A 17,500-nucleotide genomic window follows, 5' to 3' on the forward strand; every position below is an offset into this window, starting at 1 on the left:
GGCAGTCACAAGCTGGTTACCAATTATTCGCGTCAGCAGCAGCAGCAGCAACAGGAGCAACAACATCAAAGCGAGGTGCAGTTGCAGAACGATCAGCCAATGCAGGATACAGCGGCCAAAGAGGAAAAGCTGGATTGTGCCGATTAATGAAATAAGCATTTGATAGAGATGGTCCCTTTGCTGTGCTTTTCTAAATGAATGTCACTAAATATTGTATTTTGCTTGCACACGAGATCCAAAAATAAATGTCCATAGTATTGAGTAGCCAATAGTCAGGACTTACTTACTTTAAAAGAATTTTGTTGATACCTTTTGTTATTACTAATCGCTTTTTTATATTAATTTACAGCATCATGTATATGAAACAAAAGTTATCCGAATTGGGACAGCATGAAACCCGTTTGTTTAGTTACTCCTGCTGTAGTTGAATGACGAAGTTTGCATAATTATTTAATATGCGACCCTATAAGGGACGGAGTAGCACATATATGTGTGGTGAATCGTTGTCTAAGGCTTAGCTCATTACAATCGGCAGTACCTCTTACACTACGTTATCGAAAGAAAATGTAGCTTCTAGAGAGAAATAAATGGTTTTTTTCCGCCTTTCAAGATATTTGGTACAACATCCCGAAAAAAATGTTAGAAAATGGTGTTTAGCACGCATTCTTTCGCTGCTGCTGATAATAATATAATGACTCGAAAAATGTTCGCACCGGGCTCTGAGTTCACTCGTTCGTGTTATGTTTGATTTGTTTTAAGCGTATGTATAGCAAACACTCGAGCACGGTTCATTGTAACTCTAGGGCGCTGTGTGATGAGTTTGCGGACTGGTTCTGAATGATGCTTCATCGTATTTGCTGTCTAAGTATCGTCGATCATCGTAGGGGATCTTGGCCACTGCTTCCACAGCCGTCCGGTGGTCTTCGAAGGTCGAATGCGAATTTGAGATGAGTTTTTGTCTGTTTAGATGTTTCTTCGCCGTGCTCGTAGTTCATACGCATAAGCAGACGCTGCTGCTAACGATGGGCAAACAACGCAGCCACTGAGCCGCTACTTGATACTCGATGATTCAATAAATAATTCATATGCACTCAAGCGGTCGATTGTTCCGCCGAACCCCATCCATCAGCTCTTTCGTTGAATCCCCGCCGGGTCGTCTTCGGAGAGCTGACGCTGACCGAAGCGACCGAGTGAGGTAAGGTTATCAAAAATAAGTGATGGTTCAAAGTCATGGTTCTTCCGTCAAATTGGATGAGTTCGAAATGGATATTATGCAAATTTTTGTTTCAATGGTTACCCTTTTTTTTTCAATGTTTCGGACATATTTCTGTAAGAAGCGATTTTTAAAGCCGTTCTGCTAATACTGCTTCGAACCGGGACGAATACAGGATAAATGACCTGCTGGTAACGTCCGTCGTTCCGAGGATAGGTTGAGAAGATCATTAGCAAAACTTGTTTTCTGGAAAGATAACTTTTTGCGCCACTGCTCATTAATCACTCTACACTTCCGTCACCATATCCAACGCCATGCCGCCATTTGAGATGTAGCCTACCCGTACATTGGCAGAACTGCAACTCACAGCCTCATTATCCTCGAGCAAACGTTAAAAACGGTATTCTTACAAGTACATAACTAGAAAGCCATTTCTGCAATCATGCTTACCTTCACGTTGTGGCCGCAGCAGTTCCGGTGATTCAACACTGACTGACTATCGACTACGCTTTGCGGTGAAGCAAATACCGGAAGCTACCGTTAGAAATCGAGCGCCATACAGCGCGTAGGTCAGTGGAACGCCCATTAGCGATCGCTTCCCTTGGCGATCGATTGCCCTTCTCGGTCAGGTGTTTCATCTCTCACTGGAGAGGGGATACCGCTGCAGCAGTAGCGGATCTCCAAGTTCAATGTCTAGGTCACTCTGACCAGCAAACCCTAGCCGAAACCGGCCCCGGTATTTGATGGTCCTAAATGATGAGCGTGCGTCTGATGCTGTAGCAGACAAGAACCCCTTCCACTTCGCATCTCACGAGCGCCTTATCTCGTGCGTCGTTCCTAAGTTCGTGTCGCGTGCTAGACCGCAAGCTAGGTGACAAACGGTGGCTTGGGTGGTAGAGCGAGAGCCAAGGTCTACCGGCTAGCGTTCTGGCAACGCGTTAACACCGTGTCACCGTCACACATTAATCGCATGGCGGCAGGGAGGGTGTTGGGGTAGGGTTACCACAGGTTTGCCGTTCTGGTTTCGGGCGTTAGATGCTGTTGGGTGGTAGTGGTGTGGCCGAACACTGGCCGAACGTAAAGTGCGTGACGTACGCGAATCTCAGTAGTGGAGCATGGCTCGAGGCTCGGGGAGCTATCAAGTGGGATGCAAGTTGATGACCCTTCTCGCCCCACTCTATCACGAGTGTAAAGGCTTGATCAAGGAGCGGCTAAGCGATGTGGTGTGTGCGGTGGCGGTGATGCTGGTGCTGGTAGAGTAGTACCTGCTCGTTTCTTGCGATGCCTTTCCGTTTTCCGCTGGGCTGGTAGACAAGGAGCCCCCGCCATAATAGATGCGAAATCGCTCGCCGATATGCTCATATAAGACCGGCTAGCACGCGAACCCATTGTACCAGTCGGTATCGTGCGATCGCAACGTGCACTGTTCGTATCTTATCGCGATCGCGACCTCTGTGCGTCTCCCGGGAGTGTGCATCCTGAGCCGAACAAGATGAAGCTCCAAGCTGCTGTCCGGCTACTGTTCACCGTTGCTGCTACCGTCAGCATCGGCTACGCCGCCAAATTCCGTACGTATTCCGCCCTTCAACAGTCCGTCCAGCAGTGTCCAGGTTAACGGTAGACCCAAACGGCGACCTTCGATACAACGGGGAATGAAAACAAAAATTTCTGCGGGGCCAAGCGTGTGGTTCTGTTTTCTCGGTTAAATTCCTTTGCCCAATATTTGACCCCACAGTGACGTACTTGTCAAGGTGCAGGAGCCGTGCTCGAGGCCCCACTGATGGCCATGGTAAATAGCATGGTCCGCGATTCGCTGCCATTCGGTTACGAATGAGCCAGGCGAGTCATGGTAGACATCGCGATCTACCGCCAAGAATTAGGAAGCGTTCGTTTGTGTGCTTTTCTTATTCGCGTAAATGTTTAATGTTTCCGTGAAGGGAACCACAAATCGGAGCGATATAGGACGTTGGCACAAGGGGCCGAGCGATAACTTGAATACTCACTTTCCTTGGAAGGAATGGTAGATGCCGCACAACCGGCGACATGTTGGTTCGCACTGCACCGTTCGCGTACGGTACAATTTGCATGTACGGTGCAGCTGGCTAATGAAATCCTCGAAGATGCGGCTATCAATATTCCTCTAGATTCTAGATCTAGATTCAGGGCGGAATTGTGTGAAAATAATGTACCAATAACGTTCCCCAGATCATTAGTCTCTATCGCGTTAGAAACACGCACCAATGGCGCACTTACAATGTACACCCGGTCTGGAATGATGGAGAACGCCAGGATCGTTGCACGCGCCGCAGCTTCCAGTGCCGGCGGACTGTTTCCTAGTGCAATTTGAATAATACGGTTCCCATTAGACGACTAACCGGTCATTGTTTTTTTCTCCCGCGGCCGTGGGCCTGGGAGACGCAATCCCCAAACGCCACCAGCCATACAGGCTCGTTAGGAAAAGTGTGGCTAAGGGCAGGGTGCCACATGTTCGGATGCAGATGAGACCCGGATCATTAAAAGGCCTTGCTAATGACCAAGTGATCGATCATTTCTCGTGTTATTTACCGATGGTGTTTGTTTCTATGGCTAAACTCCAACTTTTATGATCGCAATAACTGACTTGCCGGCAGCGTACGCTGGCGCTTATTGCGTAGCACATGCTTCGCGCCTCGCCATCCTTTAGAGGCACACAATGGCAAACACTGTGAACACGCTCGTTCATTCTCTCACTACGCCTTTACAGCTGATTCCTTTTCGCGGTGCAATCAGGAGGATGGCCAATGTCTCCTTGACGCCATTACGGCCACGTTCCGGAACTTCTACAAGGGTGTGCCGGAGATCGGTCTGGTACCGCTCGATCCGCTGCGTATCGACAAGATGGACATCATCCAGGGCGATGGACCGATTAACATTGAGCTGAACTTTAGGAAGGTGGATCTGAACGGTTTCCGAGAGGCGAAGATTAAGAAGGCCAAGTAAGCCGGAGTGTTTGGCGCACTCAAGCTCGAGACTCACCGTAATTTTTTGTCCATTTCCCCCTCTCAGTGGTTTCACGGCGAATCCGACGAAGATGGAATTGAACTTGCTCGTTCCGGTTGCCTCGCTGGTCGGTGGGTACAAGATCAATGGCAAGGTGCTGATTCTACCGATCCAGGGTGAAGGCGCTAGCAACATGACGATGGGTAAGCTGCGATTGATATGTGCTTAGAAAGGATGCATGCATGCCGGTCATAACCACACACCTTAATCCTTTTCCATCTCCGTCAGTCAACTGCGACATCACACTCCGTTGGATCGGTAAGCTGGTGGAGAAGAGCGGCAAACAGTTCTACCAGGTGGATAAGTTCAAGGTCACGTTTGACACTACGCGATTTATCATGAACTTCACAAACCTGTTCAATGGCGACAAGGCGCTCGGCGATAACATGAACGTGTTCCTGAATGACAACTGGCCCGATATCCTGAAGGAGCTGAAACCCGCCATTGCGTCCGCCTTCACGCAGATATTCGAAGCCGTCGTCTCTAATGTCTTCAACAAGGTGCCGTACAGTGAACTGTTCCGCGCTTAATCAGCCATGACAGCTTAAATGGGGCGCTCATGGGTGGGATTTGCGTTGGGTCTGTTTGTTTCCGTTTTTTTTTTGCAATAAAAACTTGTTTTCAATGTCTATAAATTTTTTGTTTTTTGTGTTAGTAATTAAATTTGATCGTCAATTTGATCTTTTATTGGAATTAACGCATAAAACTACTTGATTGCAAAGCTGTGAAATAGTTCATCTAACGCAAGGTACTTGGGAAATTCCGAAAGTAACTCAAATCAGCAAACGGAAAAGCACGTAAGCAATTCGAATACCAATCGTAATCTTCAAACGAGAGAAGGGAAATCGATGGAAATCGACGCACACGCCTAACAATCCGGAAACTGCACACAAAGGCAACTTAGTAGCCACTAATGAGGATCGGCGGGTAGTACCTCCACTAGAAAGAAACCAGCGGATGATAACCCAATGGCCAATGTCTCCCTACGATACCCCGCTGTGAGAACTTGGAGGCGAACTTTACTCTATTTTACCATAAAAAGGGGTTTGTGGCATTATGAGCTTACGTACTAGGCGGCCAATTCTATTGACCACATCCATTTTAGATATTATCAGGAAATAGTGAATGCATTGCAATGTCATTTCCTTATCTCTACCGTGAGTAGCTGTAGATCGTGCGCTTTTTTTTTTCTCAAGCGCGTGGTATATTAACGCGATTAACATACATGATTGTCAGCTCAGTAATGAATTCTGATCATTACTTATGCCCACAATTCAAGGGTCAATCGCACATGTAACAGAGCGATATCCGGTCAGGGAAAGGAAGACATAGAGATACAGTATTAGTTATTCCATTTTTGTTTTGTTGCATTTACCGTATGTCCATCGTTGTTAATGAAGTGTCAGGCAACGAAAGTGCACAAACTGTACACGGAAGTCCTGCGGAAGCAAACCGACGAGGGAAGCGAAACATCGCGGTGTTGATCATGGTTAATTCAAGCTCAACAATAAGCAATAGTCATCAATCAAGGGTCCTTGGTGCTTCAGGGGAAGGCCTCTTTTCGGTTGAAGTGCCATCTAACTAAGAAACTGAATATTAGTAAGCAAGCTAATTAGTGTCAGCTAATTGATTTGGTTCGATAAGTTTAACGAATTGTTTGTTTAATGAAACTTACTGGACTGGAACCAATAATTATTAGAGAAAATCACGACGATGTTACAGTCGATTGATGCGTTTATCCCTGCTCTAGATAATAGTTCAGATGCACGTGTGGTGGCTAACAATTTCCAAAGCAAGAACTCTAGCCACCTCGATCGCAGTTACGGATCGTAAGCTCGGCGCGGCAACGCATGACACATAAGTCACGCGCCACCATCCACTCCAATCCATATCGTTTAACACATGGTGGTGGGCTCTTTTACTTTTCCATCGCCTCAACCCTGTTACCGCTAATCACTGTAATCCTAGCGATCCGAAGGGAATCTGTTATCGCAACGACAGTAACGTGTATCACAATTACCTCGTCTGGAGCGTGCGCCACTAGCCTTCCTGAATGATCCAATTCGATCACGTAGGCATCCCGTTCTATCTGGCCACCACAGCGCCACCGCGGAAAGCACACCTCTCTGTGTGACTAATCGTGCCTGCTATACACGGAGGATCGAGAGCGGAATGACTTTACCCCGTACAAATTTATGTAACAATTTCACTGCAGAAATAAAGAACGAGGTTGGCAACTGTGAGGAAAAAGGGAGAAAAATCTAGATGAACTCTACGCCCTCTTCCCGTCGTTGATGTCATCTAATTGACAACGATGCTATGATTACCGCAAACCTTACATTTAACGAGTATGGAAAAGATCTGGAAAGGCTTAGCAAGACAAGCGTTTTTCCCCTCCCGCACGGGGAGATTCACTGCTCTAGGGGTTCATTACTGTGTATCGTACGCCCAACTCTAACAACCTTCTACAAACAATGTTTAAAGTGTATTAGTATCGTTTAAATTTTGTAACAATTTCTCTCAAGTGATGTCCCAGCAGATGACTAAAAAGAAAAGGAAGCGAATTAACTTTTTTCCCATGATGATAAATGAGCATAAAAAGACGTATTGTAAGTGTGATATTGTTAGAAAACCAGTTAGGATTTTTTTAAACCCCCCCACCCCGGGGTGTGATGCTGGTAAGATCGTCTTGGGTGCGTCGCAAAAACCCTAAAGATCGCTGCCGCAACCTGTTCGGTCGGCTCTGACGTCGGTGCAGCCAGCGGCTAATGGCAGTGTAGGTAGCGAGCACGCGAACACAAATCAACAGCAGCGACGACGCGCCTTTGCCGCCCATTCGTATATAAGAGTCTGGAGAATGACAAGATCTTGATTCATTCTCGCTCCAGTGTCAGTGCAATATACGGGAAGCCTCCTTTTCCTCCTAGTGCCCAAGCCGGCAGTGCTATCGGTGCCAGTGGTGATCGCACATTCGTCTGAAGCTTTCAAATCATTCTTATTCTTGTGACGAAAATTCCCCTTTCGATTTACCATGAACGCGATACTTCTTGGTGTGCTGTTGTGTGTTTCCTTATGCCAAGCCGTTAAATTGCGTACGTAAATCCGATTTCAAACCTTTTCCCATAAGTAGTTCCATGTGTGCATGTGTTTCTTCTACAGCTGAAAAGATTGTTGTTTTGAGTTTTTATAATTAAAAACGTGGTAGTTAATTGTTAGATAATCGAAAAAACATTCTACAGTGGATGGCACCGTTTGTTAGCCTATAAATGTTTCTTTCCGGCAGTGCGAGTTCAAGTTCGCTCGTGAGGTTACTCACCTGCTTCTGAATTAGATGGAAGGTTGAACTTGACCTCCTTTAGCAAACCGGATTTAGTTTTAGACTCTTCCGGGAAGCACCACAGCTGGTGCCATGTGTGAACCACGAAATTGACACATTCTGGTCAGTTGGTCCCCCACCAACACGAAACGAGTGACGAATATGGAAAAACAAACAACCGTAGCGTCGGTATCGATTCGTTAAACATAAATCCGTTGACCATCCATTTATTTCTTCTCACCGCAGCTTCTTCATATAAGCGATGCAACCCGGGGGATGAGCAGTGTCTCATTGCTGCTGTGACCGAAACGTTTCAGAAATATAGAAATGGGCTTCCCGAACTGGGGCTCGCCCCATTGGATCCGTTGCGGATCGACGAGATGGATATTGTGCAGGGCGACGGTCCAGTCAATATAGTTCTAAACTTCAAAAACGTCGATATTACGGGCTTCAGTGATGTCGTCGTTAAGAAAGCCAAGTAAGAGAATTACAAGGATCAAACATTTGTGATCAGAAAGAAATTTTACCTTTGGATTTGCTTCACAGGGGAATCACCGCGAATCCCAACGTAATGGAGATGAACTTGTTGATCCCGCTGGCATCACTCGTCGGTAGTTACAAGATCAAAGGCAAAGTGCTCATTTTGCCCATCCAGGGAGAAGGCATCAGTAATATGACGATGGGTAAGGCGGGACCGTCCTTTAAAGTAACATTTCAGATCTATAATGTCTCTTTCCTCCTCCTCCTCCTCGATCACCCAGCAAACTGTGACTTCTTGATGAAGTGGAACGGTGGGCTGCAAAAGCGGGCCGATGGCAAGGAGTACTATCAGATGAACAAGATAAAGGCAACCTTCGACACGACACGATTTTACATGCAGCTGTCGAACTTGTTTAACGGTGACAAGCTCCTGGGCGACAACATGAACCAATTCCTGAACGACAATTGGCAAGACATACTGAAGGAGCTCAAACCGTCCATCATTGGCGCTTTTACTAAAATTTTCCGAGCCATCATAACGAACGTTTTCGAAAACGTGCCTTACACTGACCTCTTTCTTCCACAGTGAATACAGTGGATGAGCGGATTGTATAAATTGTCCTGAATAAATATTTTTTCTACCAAATGTGATAACAAGTAATTATGAAATGGAGCCATTATTTCTAAACGCCTAACCCTCTGTGAATGCAACCAGAAGTGTTTGGAACAGTGTTGGACTTCTATTCACTAAATGCTTCCTATCAGTGCCATTTACACGTTTTTGTAGCAGACTTTTTGGCATCAAAGGAGAAGGAGGTATCAAAGGAGAAGCAGGAGGAGGACGGCTTTAGGCTTTGGGTTGCTTTTACAGGCACGATTGGTCTTTGCAAAGAGAAAGCATTCATTTTCATTTTATTTATCAAAGACAAAATTTTCGGATTGTGGTTTAGGATTTACCTAGAAAGAGTTAGAAGCAAATATTATTCAATTTTACAAATTTGATACGAAAAATGAATGATCTTGCGGTAATGATCGGCAATGAAATCAACTTGTTCCATATTTTACATTTATAAAATTACCTTTCACACTTCATGCCAAAAACTTTATTGTTTTTTTATGCTGAGAAATATCACTCCCCACTAAGTAATAATTCCCATTGAATTGTAATGTTCAAATCTAGTAGGGATCGTTACATTTGCGTCGTTAATTCAGCTTCAAGTCGGATTCGGTACGGGAGAAATGTTTAGTCATGTTAGCTGTTCCAAACACTCTATGGTGTTCTCTCAGTCGCATCGCATTTATCTGTAATAAGCAAGTTTGGAGGATTGTTAAGTATCTGCAGTGCCATCTTATCCTTCCCTTTCGTAGCGATCATGCTTCAAATACCTCAATGAATCCTGTGGCCGAATAGGGAGTAAAATTGCCATGTAAATCCATCGATGCCAGTTCCTGGTTGTAGACAGAGTTTATGGAATCACGCGATATTACCATTGCTAGAAGGGGTAAAAGGTATGGTGATAGAATGGTGATTTAAAGGGCTCTTTAAAGTTAAAGAACACATTACTTACCATGGCCTTTGAACATTTCAACAACAACCTTGCCAGATACATTCTTCTGCGATTCAATGATACACTTCCTCACGTACTCCGCTTCCGGAGCGTACCAGTACCCGTTGTACACGTAGTCCGCCATGCGATCGGCGAGGTATTTCTTCACGCGCAACACCTCCCGATCGAGACAGTAGACCTCCAGATCCCGGTGGGCACAGTGCAGCACCGTTACCCCAGGCGTTTCATAGATGCCACGTGACTTGAGTCCAATGTAACGATTCTCGACAATGTCGATACGCCCGACACCGTGCTCACCTCCTACCTTATTCAGGAAAGCTAGAATGTCCAACGGTTTCTCCATCGTTCGACCACTGACGAACTCGGTAGCACGAACTGGCAGACCCGCTTTGAACACGATTTCAATCACGGTCGGAGTGTCGGGAGATCGCGCCGGTGATTGCGTCAGCTGATAGATCTCCTCGGGTGCTGCCACGGAAGGATCCTCCAGGATGCCCGATTCGTAGCTGATGTGCATAATGTTCGCATCCATCGACCAAGGAGATTTCGGGGTGGCAGCGACAGGAATGTTATTGCGCTTGGCATACTCCAGCAGATCCGTACGACCTTGGAAGCGCTGGCAAAACTCCTCCATCCGCCAGGGAGCAATGACGCGAATCGAAGGGTTCAGAGCGTAGCAGCTCAGCTCGAACCGTATCTGATCATTACCCTTGCCGGTAGCTCCGTGCGAAATGTACGTACAATCACGCTGTGCTGCTACATCCATCAATCCTTTCGAGATGCACGGCCGGGCCAATGAGGTACCGAGCAGGTAGCGATCCTCATAGATCAATCCCATCTGCACACCGGGCCAGACGAACTTTTCAACGAAGAAATCCTTCATGTCCTTCACCACCACGTCAGTGGCACCGATCTTGAGCGCTTTATCGCGGGCTGCCGCGAAATCCTCGGTCTGCCCAACGTCCGCCATAAAGCAGATCACTTCGTACTGCTGCTCGAGCAACCATTTCAGAATGCAGCTCGTGTCCAGCCCGCCCGAATAGGCCAACAATACCTTTTCCTTGCTCATTGCTTCCGTTGGCGAGGGAAATGGGTTCTATTAACGTTCAAAGAGGATCCTAATAAGAGCAACTTAACTTCACTTGGTACCTTCCGGTATGCTGAACGTTCGTGAAGACACTGAACGTTTCGCTCGCTATAGCTGATGATGGCTGCACCAATCTCAATTGATAATGTTCAAAATTCTTACTCTGTTGATTGCTAGAGGTTATCGCTTCATTTGGTAACGATTTGCTCTGACCCCATCGAAGGGGGCCTAAGCGTGCTGTCGCAAAAGGCATAACTAAACCGCGTACAAGTACTCCTCCTGATAATAGCGCCTGGTGGAGACGATCCTTCCTTTACGAAGGAAGGGAGAGGAGGATGTTTGTGTTGTTTGTGTACTCGCAGACGCCATCAGCTTCTGGTCAACTTATAACAACACAAAAAAGTGGCGCTTGTAGTATCATCACTAGTAGATTGCGCATGATAAAGCGAGATGCATGGCTCAGTTATTCAATGCAATGCTGTAACAAAAGTCGAAACCAGTGTTATGTCCGGCAACTTTTGATCAAACATACATCCTTTATTGGACTGCAAAAATTAAAACGAATATAGAGAATTTTAATCTTGCTTTCGATGCGTGGTATTCTTGTTCTGTTTTATGTTATTGGCGCGTTTTGCGCAGAACCTAGAAGGGTTTGTGTGTTACAGCGATAAATCTCTTGCTAAAGATTAGCTGTGCGGTTCGCGCATGTCTTATCTCGTAGCTATTTTTTAATACACCGAATTACAGAAATTGAAATTACTGGTTACAACGATCATTTTGAATAATTTAAATTACCTGAACCGGTTCGGGAGAAATGTGCCCACTAGCCCAGCGAAGAAATCGGTTCTCAGTTCGAAAATTTGAACACTGCACCGGTACCGGTCCTACATGTGCCAGATAGGGCGAGGGCCGAGTGCCCTTGCCGTTGCAGTGCCGGAATGGTTCCACCGTAGTATGGCCCGTGGTCTGCTGGGTCTGTCAAAAACCACAACGCCAAAGGAAAATCGGAGAATTTCGGTCAATGAAAATCGGTGGAAAAAGTGAAGCAATTAAGGTCTTTCCCGGACGATTTTCCGGTCTCGTGTTCGCTAAGACTACGGAGAAAGAATGCTGAATCGAGAACATTAGAAAACGGGTCCCACGACGGGCTGCGGGTTCTCGGGAGATGCGTTGTGAGGAGCATGAAGTGCATGCAAAATCGTGGATTAATGCGAATAATTTCTTTGGCCATTTTACTCGTTTTGCATCTCGTGAGTGCATCTCCCGCCGCGGAGGAAGGCCACGAAGAAGAGGAAACGTTGATTGAAGGTGAGCATTAATTTAATTTACGCCGGTAGAGCTCGCACCGCACCGCACCGTAACGGAGTTAATGCCTTTTCACACATCCTTCGATTGCAGATTATTTCGTATGCCGGACCTGTGGAAATGATGTTAGCGTAGCGAACCTGCTTTTCGACAAGTACAGCCCGCTCGCCCTCAGCGCCACCAACCACACCCTCACCGAAGGCCGGTCCGTTTTAATCCAGGAAGTGCAGAACTCACGCGGATTCAGATACACCATTTTCCTGGTCAAACAGGCCTCCTGTCAGAAGATAACAGCGGTAGGTGACGTACCAGTATCGATCGGTCGGCTGCGAGTGATTTATTGATGAATGTTTGGCTTCCTTCTTCTTTCCTCTTCAGCAACGGTGGATCGCTAAATCGTCCTGGTTTCCCGGCTATGCGTGGAAGGTTTGCATGTGCCCCAAGTGTCGCATGGTAGTCGGTTTTATGTTTGAACCGATCGAGACTGCGACGATTGAACGCAACTTCCCTTCGGATGCCGGTTTCTATGCGCTGATCCACAACAGTATCATCACGGAAGGATGTAAGTGTTTTGTTTGAGCCTGGACATTGACGTGCCGTTCCTTGATGCTGATCTTTTGCTACATTGCAGACGTAAACTCGCTGCTTATGAAGGAAAAAGTTTTGCGCGAAAATTGAAACAATCTAGTGCAGAAACCAAAGGAACTGGACAGTCAGGACAACGATGGTAGATCCAAAGAGACACATTTACATACTGTCTGCCGAGGAGCAAGCGTTTCTGGAAGAGTGTGAGCATGAGTACGCAAACCGGTTCACGGATCTTGATGAGGAGTTCATGGAGTACTGTAAGCGGGCACCGCACCCTCCGCCGATAGTTTACCCATGGAACCCCGGATATCGGCGTGGTGGTGGCGGCGGAGGCGGTCCTTGGCGTGGTCACCGGAATGACCGCCGGTTCCATGACAGAGGGCGAGGTGGCCATTTTTCGCAAGGACAGCGATACGACGGATCAAGGCAACGATCGTACCATGGAGATCGGGATGATTACAACAGAAACAATCATTATGAGCACCGGAGCAATCATCGCGATCATCACAATCGGTACGAGCGTGGTCGTGGCGATCGCAATGCACCGTACCGCCTGCACGATCGGCAGCAACATCAGCAGCAGAATCATGACGCGAACCGTTGATGGTAGTTCCTTGAGCGCCATACCAAATTCCGCTTTCCCGAACAGTTCCACCGTTCGGAAGCAATATCATCTTTGTTCATCCCGTTCTACAGCAGATTCTTTACAAGGATGTAAATAAATATTTGTAAATAAAAGCTGGGTGAAACACAGCAGCATAGTGCTTGCTAATTCATTTCGACGGCGCAGTTTGATCGTCGGTGTTCTTCTGTAGAGGACCGGTTGGATTGATCGCGATCGCGTACAGCTTGAAAGTTCCGTCTACCAGCCGCACTGACCTCATGGCTATGCAAAGTTGACCCGAGAATTGACACCGAGCTCCCCCCTGACCCTGCGCAACAACCGGGCATCGGGCTTGTGCGCCAATTCATTCTTAACGTCCCTCCCAGCTGGATCCATTCAACAGGAGGCGCTACTCTTGCTACTCGTTAAATCCAAGACCCAAATCAAACCGCACCGCGCACGAAAATACTAATTCCCATGCGCGCCGGCGACTTGTGCACTCCGTGCATTTACTTGTGAGCACGCAGACACACAGCGGAGCATTCGAGAGTAAGTGCGTGCAGCGCACGACCGTCCCTAGTACGTTAGTCCGTTAGTGTGTAGTAGTTAGTGTTGAGTTCGATTTGTTCTGGGTCGGTCGACATTTCGCTTTCGTTCTGCGGGGCCAACAGTTACCAGCACGATGATTATTGGTGGTGGCCCATGGGGCGAACGCGCGCATTCTGAGTGAAGATCGTGATCGGTGGCGTTCTTGCACGGTGCTGATCCTTCCACGGACGAATCTGTTGGGCAATCGTATGTTGTGGGCCAGGAAAAACTCTCAGCGCAAAAGTGTTCGCTGTCGAGGAGGGAAAGGGGTGCGCGTGGTGTGGCCAACGGGTTATGCGCGAGTTGGGCCTGTGGTGTGCGTTCGTAGTTAGTTCGTTCTTTGGTGCTAGTGCGCTGGGCCGAGTGAGCGTTCTGCGCACGCGTATGCCAACGATCCATCTCAACAGCATCCCTCCCACCCCCTCTCGGCGAGATCAGCTAGTTGTGTGTTGTTCGATCACGAATAATCCACGTCGCTGCCACCGTCTACCCCCTTCAAGCCCTTTCACTTTCATTGTGTCCCACGTGCAACGGTGCACAGTACAGTGGAAAGACCTTCCGGAGTCAGAATAAACACAAATTCTAACCAAGGTCGTCGTGATGTGAGATATGATCGGTTTGGGATGCTCACGAATCGTCACGAATCTCACTAGATCGCAGTGTTTAACGCACACAATCGTTTGGCTCTCGTGAATTGTCGTGGGATTCCACAAACACACGGCCGATCGCTGTTTGCCAGAGGTTAGATCGCAAAGTTCCTTCCTTCCTATCTGTTTGGTCCTGTTCGGTGCCGTGTAAAACCCTTTCGGGTGCTGCACATAGAACCCTTTCGGGTGCTAGTGATCCTTTAAAAACACTCACAAGTCGCAGTGTTCGCTTCCACCTACCAGCCAGCCTGTTTCCGGTTTCCCCGGAAACGGCATTAATGGGGGCATCCTGTGTTTTGCGATCGTTAGAGCAATTCACGAGAGTGCGCGTGAGTGTGACGTTGACTCTCGTTTAGTTCGGACTCGGACCGATACTAATTACAATGGTAGTAGAAAATGGTGTTATAATGGATAGAGAATGCATCTCCTTTTAGTGTGGTGCTGTGATTGAAGGTGAAGAAGCATGTGATGTGTGCTGCAAGCGTGCTCCAAATGTGCTGGTCAATAGGAATTAGGCAAAGCTACCTGCAATTACAAATCTCGAATGCCGCTTGTTTCACGTGACAAACGGACACAACAGTGCAGCGTTAAGCAAATTGTACCGGCACCGAATCAACCGGCCAGTCTGCGCGTTATCTGTATCGCCCGGTAACCTCGGTACCCTTATCTGCACCCCCCGGGAACGGAACTGGCCCGGCGCTAAAGTTGTTGCATTTTCGGAACAATTCTGTTCCGGCCATCGCAGGTGGTGGAGCGGCGGTTCCAGTGGGGGAAGGGAGCTGGCGTGAGTAATGACGACCGAACAGCAGCGGCAGCATCACCGTCATCGTCAACACCAGCACCATCTGTCCACCAGCATATGTTTTGATGCATTATCGGTGTTGAATAATGTGAATCTCGTGGAAAATGGTAAGCTGAATATCATTATGCTGGCATGTATTATGTCTCTATTTGGTCAGCAATGTTCCAGAAGTGGAAGGGAATGTCGTGGCATCCGAGGTTCCGGTGTAATCACACGGTCGCCGGGCGATCACGATAGGTCGTCACTCTGTGTGGAGAGGGTAGATAAGAATCAATTCAACGACCTAATCGCTTCCATGAACAACCGTATAATCCCAACCGATTAGTATGTTCATTATTGAACACGACCAAATAAAAGCGGCAATTTGTAGCTTTTAATGGCCCGAAGAGTTTCGTGTCAAGCAACGGTGGATCCATGTATTCGTTGCAATCTGCTTCTGCTCGTGAAATAAATAACACGAGATCAGCAACAGCAATAGCAGAGTTCGTAAAGAACTGTCACCCATGAATTCCTTGGTTTCCTTTTTTTCTCTTTAATTTCCTTTCCACCCCTTAATCTGCTCTCTATTTTCCGTTGAATCTAGTATTTGTTTTATCTCCCCGATTCGTCCTACAGCATCCGGAGTCCTCTGCCACGCATACGATCACACGAGTCTGCGAGTCGTTTTTCTTTCCACGTTTTCGTTCTTTTTCGATTTTCGTCCATCCCTTTCCTGCCTACGATCGCAGATGATCGACGTGGAAAATGGTGGGCCTGAGTTTTCAGTGGCGGGTAAGGGGCTCCCCCTTTTGCTGCCTTCCACACCCGATCCCCGTGACACGCACATTGTGACACAAATTTAATGTTTTTCTTGCACCATTCTTAACCCTTGGTTGCAGAAGGGTGGCCGGTTGTTGGTTTAACCTACGATAGTTTAGTTAAATTTGAGCCGTTTTAGTTCATTCCTTATCGAAAATATCTTATTGTTGTTCATGAGAAGAGCCAAAACAAATCATTTTGTTTAATATGAAGATTACATTTTTTTAATTGCTTCACTATTGCAAAGTCAAAGGGTATAAATTAAATTCAATTAAAATCTATCTACGGAGAAACGATTCACCAGTGCTCGTGATCGTATGTATTAGTTCTTCAGAGTACCTTAGTTCTATTGCACTTAAAATGACATCCTCAATCCTCCCAAAATTACAGCTCTACTTCAATTTACCGTAGCATAATACTGTCTCTAATGTGGTAGGCTAAAGAAGGTTACGTGCGCAGCAATTCTATGTTGAGTTGAAAGATCCTTGCGTGATTTACGAGATCAGAACCTTGACAGGCAAGACATGGAATATGATAGATCATTTTTTGTTTTGTTATTAAAAGCTAAGTGCTTATGTACGTTGATGAGATAATCTCATCAGTGTTGAGTGTTAAATCTAAGAATCAAACTACTCTCCAAATTTAAACTAAAACTTCAGAATCACAATAGGATAGTTTAAAGGATACGTCTGTACCCCAAATGTACTATCGTAACCAATAAAATCATGTTCCATCGCAACCTACTTCAATTTCTCCCTCGTATTTGGAAGCATCAAAACAAGATCGTAGAGAACCTTATGTAAATTTGGATAAAAATGGCAATAACTAGCAGGCGATCATGATCCTCTTCGCCACCCTGCACCAAGGGTTGATGTTAGACCGCACCGTTTGTGTGCGCGTGTGTGTTCGTGCAAGGAAAAGTTTTCCTTCGCTGGGAAACCCGGCCATGCGAAGCCATGTAATTTACGACACCGTCCGTCCCCACACCACCAATCCGGCACAACATGTGTTTGTGTATATTCCCACAGTCTGTTCACGTGTGTTTTGCGACCAGATTTCGGTGTGATCGTACAGGCACGCACTCACGGTTTCACGGAGGAGCCGCGATCCGTATGGTGTATGCGTGTAAGCTCCTTTCGGCACCGTGATCGTCTTGATCGTCTCTCCGTGGTCGTTGTGCCATCCGCCAGTGCGCACCGTGGGCAGCATCCCGTTCTCGGCCAGCAGTCTACTACTAGTAGTAGACCACAGTCCCCTAGGTGGCCTAGGTGTGTGGAGTGTACGCGGCGGTCCTTGGTCCTCTGGTGGCACCCGATCGATCCTTACAGCCAACAGCAGCTGCTGGTGCTGCCGGTGGTGCTGCTGGAACCGTACGTGTTCCAGTGCCCGATTTTCCTATTCCTTCCACCTCAGAAACCCCGCGCGAAATTGCCCACAGTGTGACTGTACCGTCCTCCCGTGGCCG

The 17,500-nt window shown here is 47.0% G+C and overlaps 6 protein-coding genes across 6 annotated transcripts in view; 5 read left to right on the forward strand and 1 right to left on the reverse strand.

Moving 5' to 3' along the window:
• The window catches only part of LOC126580780 (cryptochrome-1-like), a 7,269-nt gene extending 7,000 nt beyond the window's left edge, over positions 1-269 (forward strand). The window contains exon 5 of the mRNA XM_050244032.1: positions 1-269. This exon is cut by the window's left edge and continues 1,377 nt beyond it. Within this exon, the coding sequence (XP_050099989.1) occupies positions 1-147 (147 nt within the window). The 3' untranslated portion in view covers positions 148-269.
• A 2,346-nt stretch (positions 270-2,615) lies between these two features.
• LOC126572847 (uncharacterized) lies at positions 2,616-8,709 on the forward strand. The gene is made up of 8 exons (XM_050232526.1): positions 2,616-2,781; positions 3,957-4,188; positions 4,259-4,395; positions 4,481-4,776; positions 7,263-7,344; positions 7,815-8,046; positions 8,115-8,251; positions 8,330-8,709. Exons 1-8 carry the CDS (start codon positions 2,706-2,708, stop codon positions 8,635-8,637), a joined length of 1,500 nt encoding a protein of 499 aa, XP_050088483.1. The 5' UTR covers positions 2,616-2,705; the 3' UTR covers positions 8,638-8,709.
• A 503-nt stretch (positions 8,710-9,212) lies between these two features.
• LOC126581367 (argininosuccinate synthase) lies at positions 9,213-10,766 on the reverse strand. The gene is made up of 3 exons (XM_050244958.1): positions 9,617-10,766; positions 9,435-9,541; positions 9,213-9,350 (listed from the first exon to the last, which is right to left on the reverse strand). The coding sequence occupies exons 1-3, from the start codon at positions 10,683-10,685 to the stop codon at positions 9,252-9,254; spliced, it is 1,275 nt and encodes a 424-aa protein (XP_050100915.1). The 5' UTR covers positions 10,686-10,766; the 3' UTR covers positions 9,213-9,251.
• An 894-nt stretch (positions 10,767-11,660) lies between these two features.
• LOC126580805 (uncharacterized) lies at positions 11,661-12,782 on the forward strand. Its single transcript, XM_050244068.1, has 4 exons — positions 11,661-12,011; positions 12,102-12,304; positions 12,387-12,570; positions 12,640-12,782. Exons 1-4 carry the CDS (start codon positions 11,885-11,887, stop codon positions 12,684-12,686), a joined length of 561 nt encoding a protein of 186 aa, XP_050100025.1. The 5' UTR covers positions 11,661-11,884; the 3' UTR covers positions 12,687-12,782.
• LOC126580806 (RNA guanine-N7 methyltransferase activating subunit) lies at positions 12,733-13,352 on the forward strand. Its single transcript, XM_050244070.1, has one exon. It carries the CDS (start codon positions 12,733-12,735, stop codon positions 13,198-13,200), a length of 468 nt encoding a protein of 155 aa, XP_050100027.1. The 3' UTR covers positions 13,201-13,352.
• A 492-nt stretch (positions 13,353-13,844) lies between these two features.
• LOC126570405 (uncharacterized) overlaps positions 13,845-17,500 on the forward strand; it is a 13,343-nt gene continuing 9,687 nt past the window's right edge. The window contains exons 1-2 of the mRNA XM_050228143.1: positions 13,845-13,958; positions 14,870-15,344. Coding sequence (XP_050084100.1) covers positions 15,227-15,344 — 118 coding nt within the window. The 5' untranslated portion in view covers positions 13,845-13,958; positions 14,870-15,226. The remainder of the gene's footprint in view (positions 13,959-14,869; positions 15,345-17,500) is intronic.

Source organism: Anopheles aquasalis, chromosome 2, assembly GCF_943734665.1.
Source record: "Anopheles aquasalis chromosome 2, idAnoAquaMG_Q_19, whole genome shotgun sequence".
NCBI lineage: Eukaryota > Metazoa > Arthropoda > Insecta > Diptera > Culicidae > Anopheles > Anopheles aquasalis.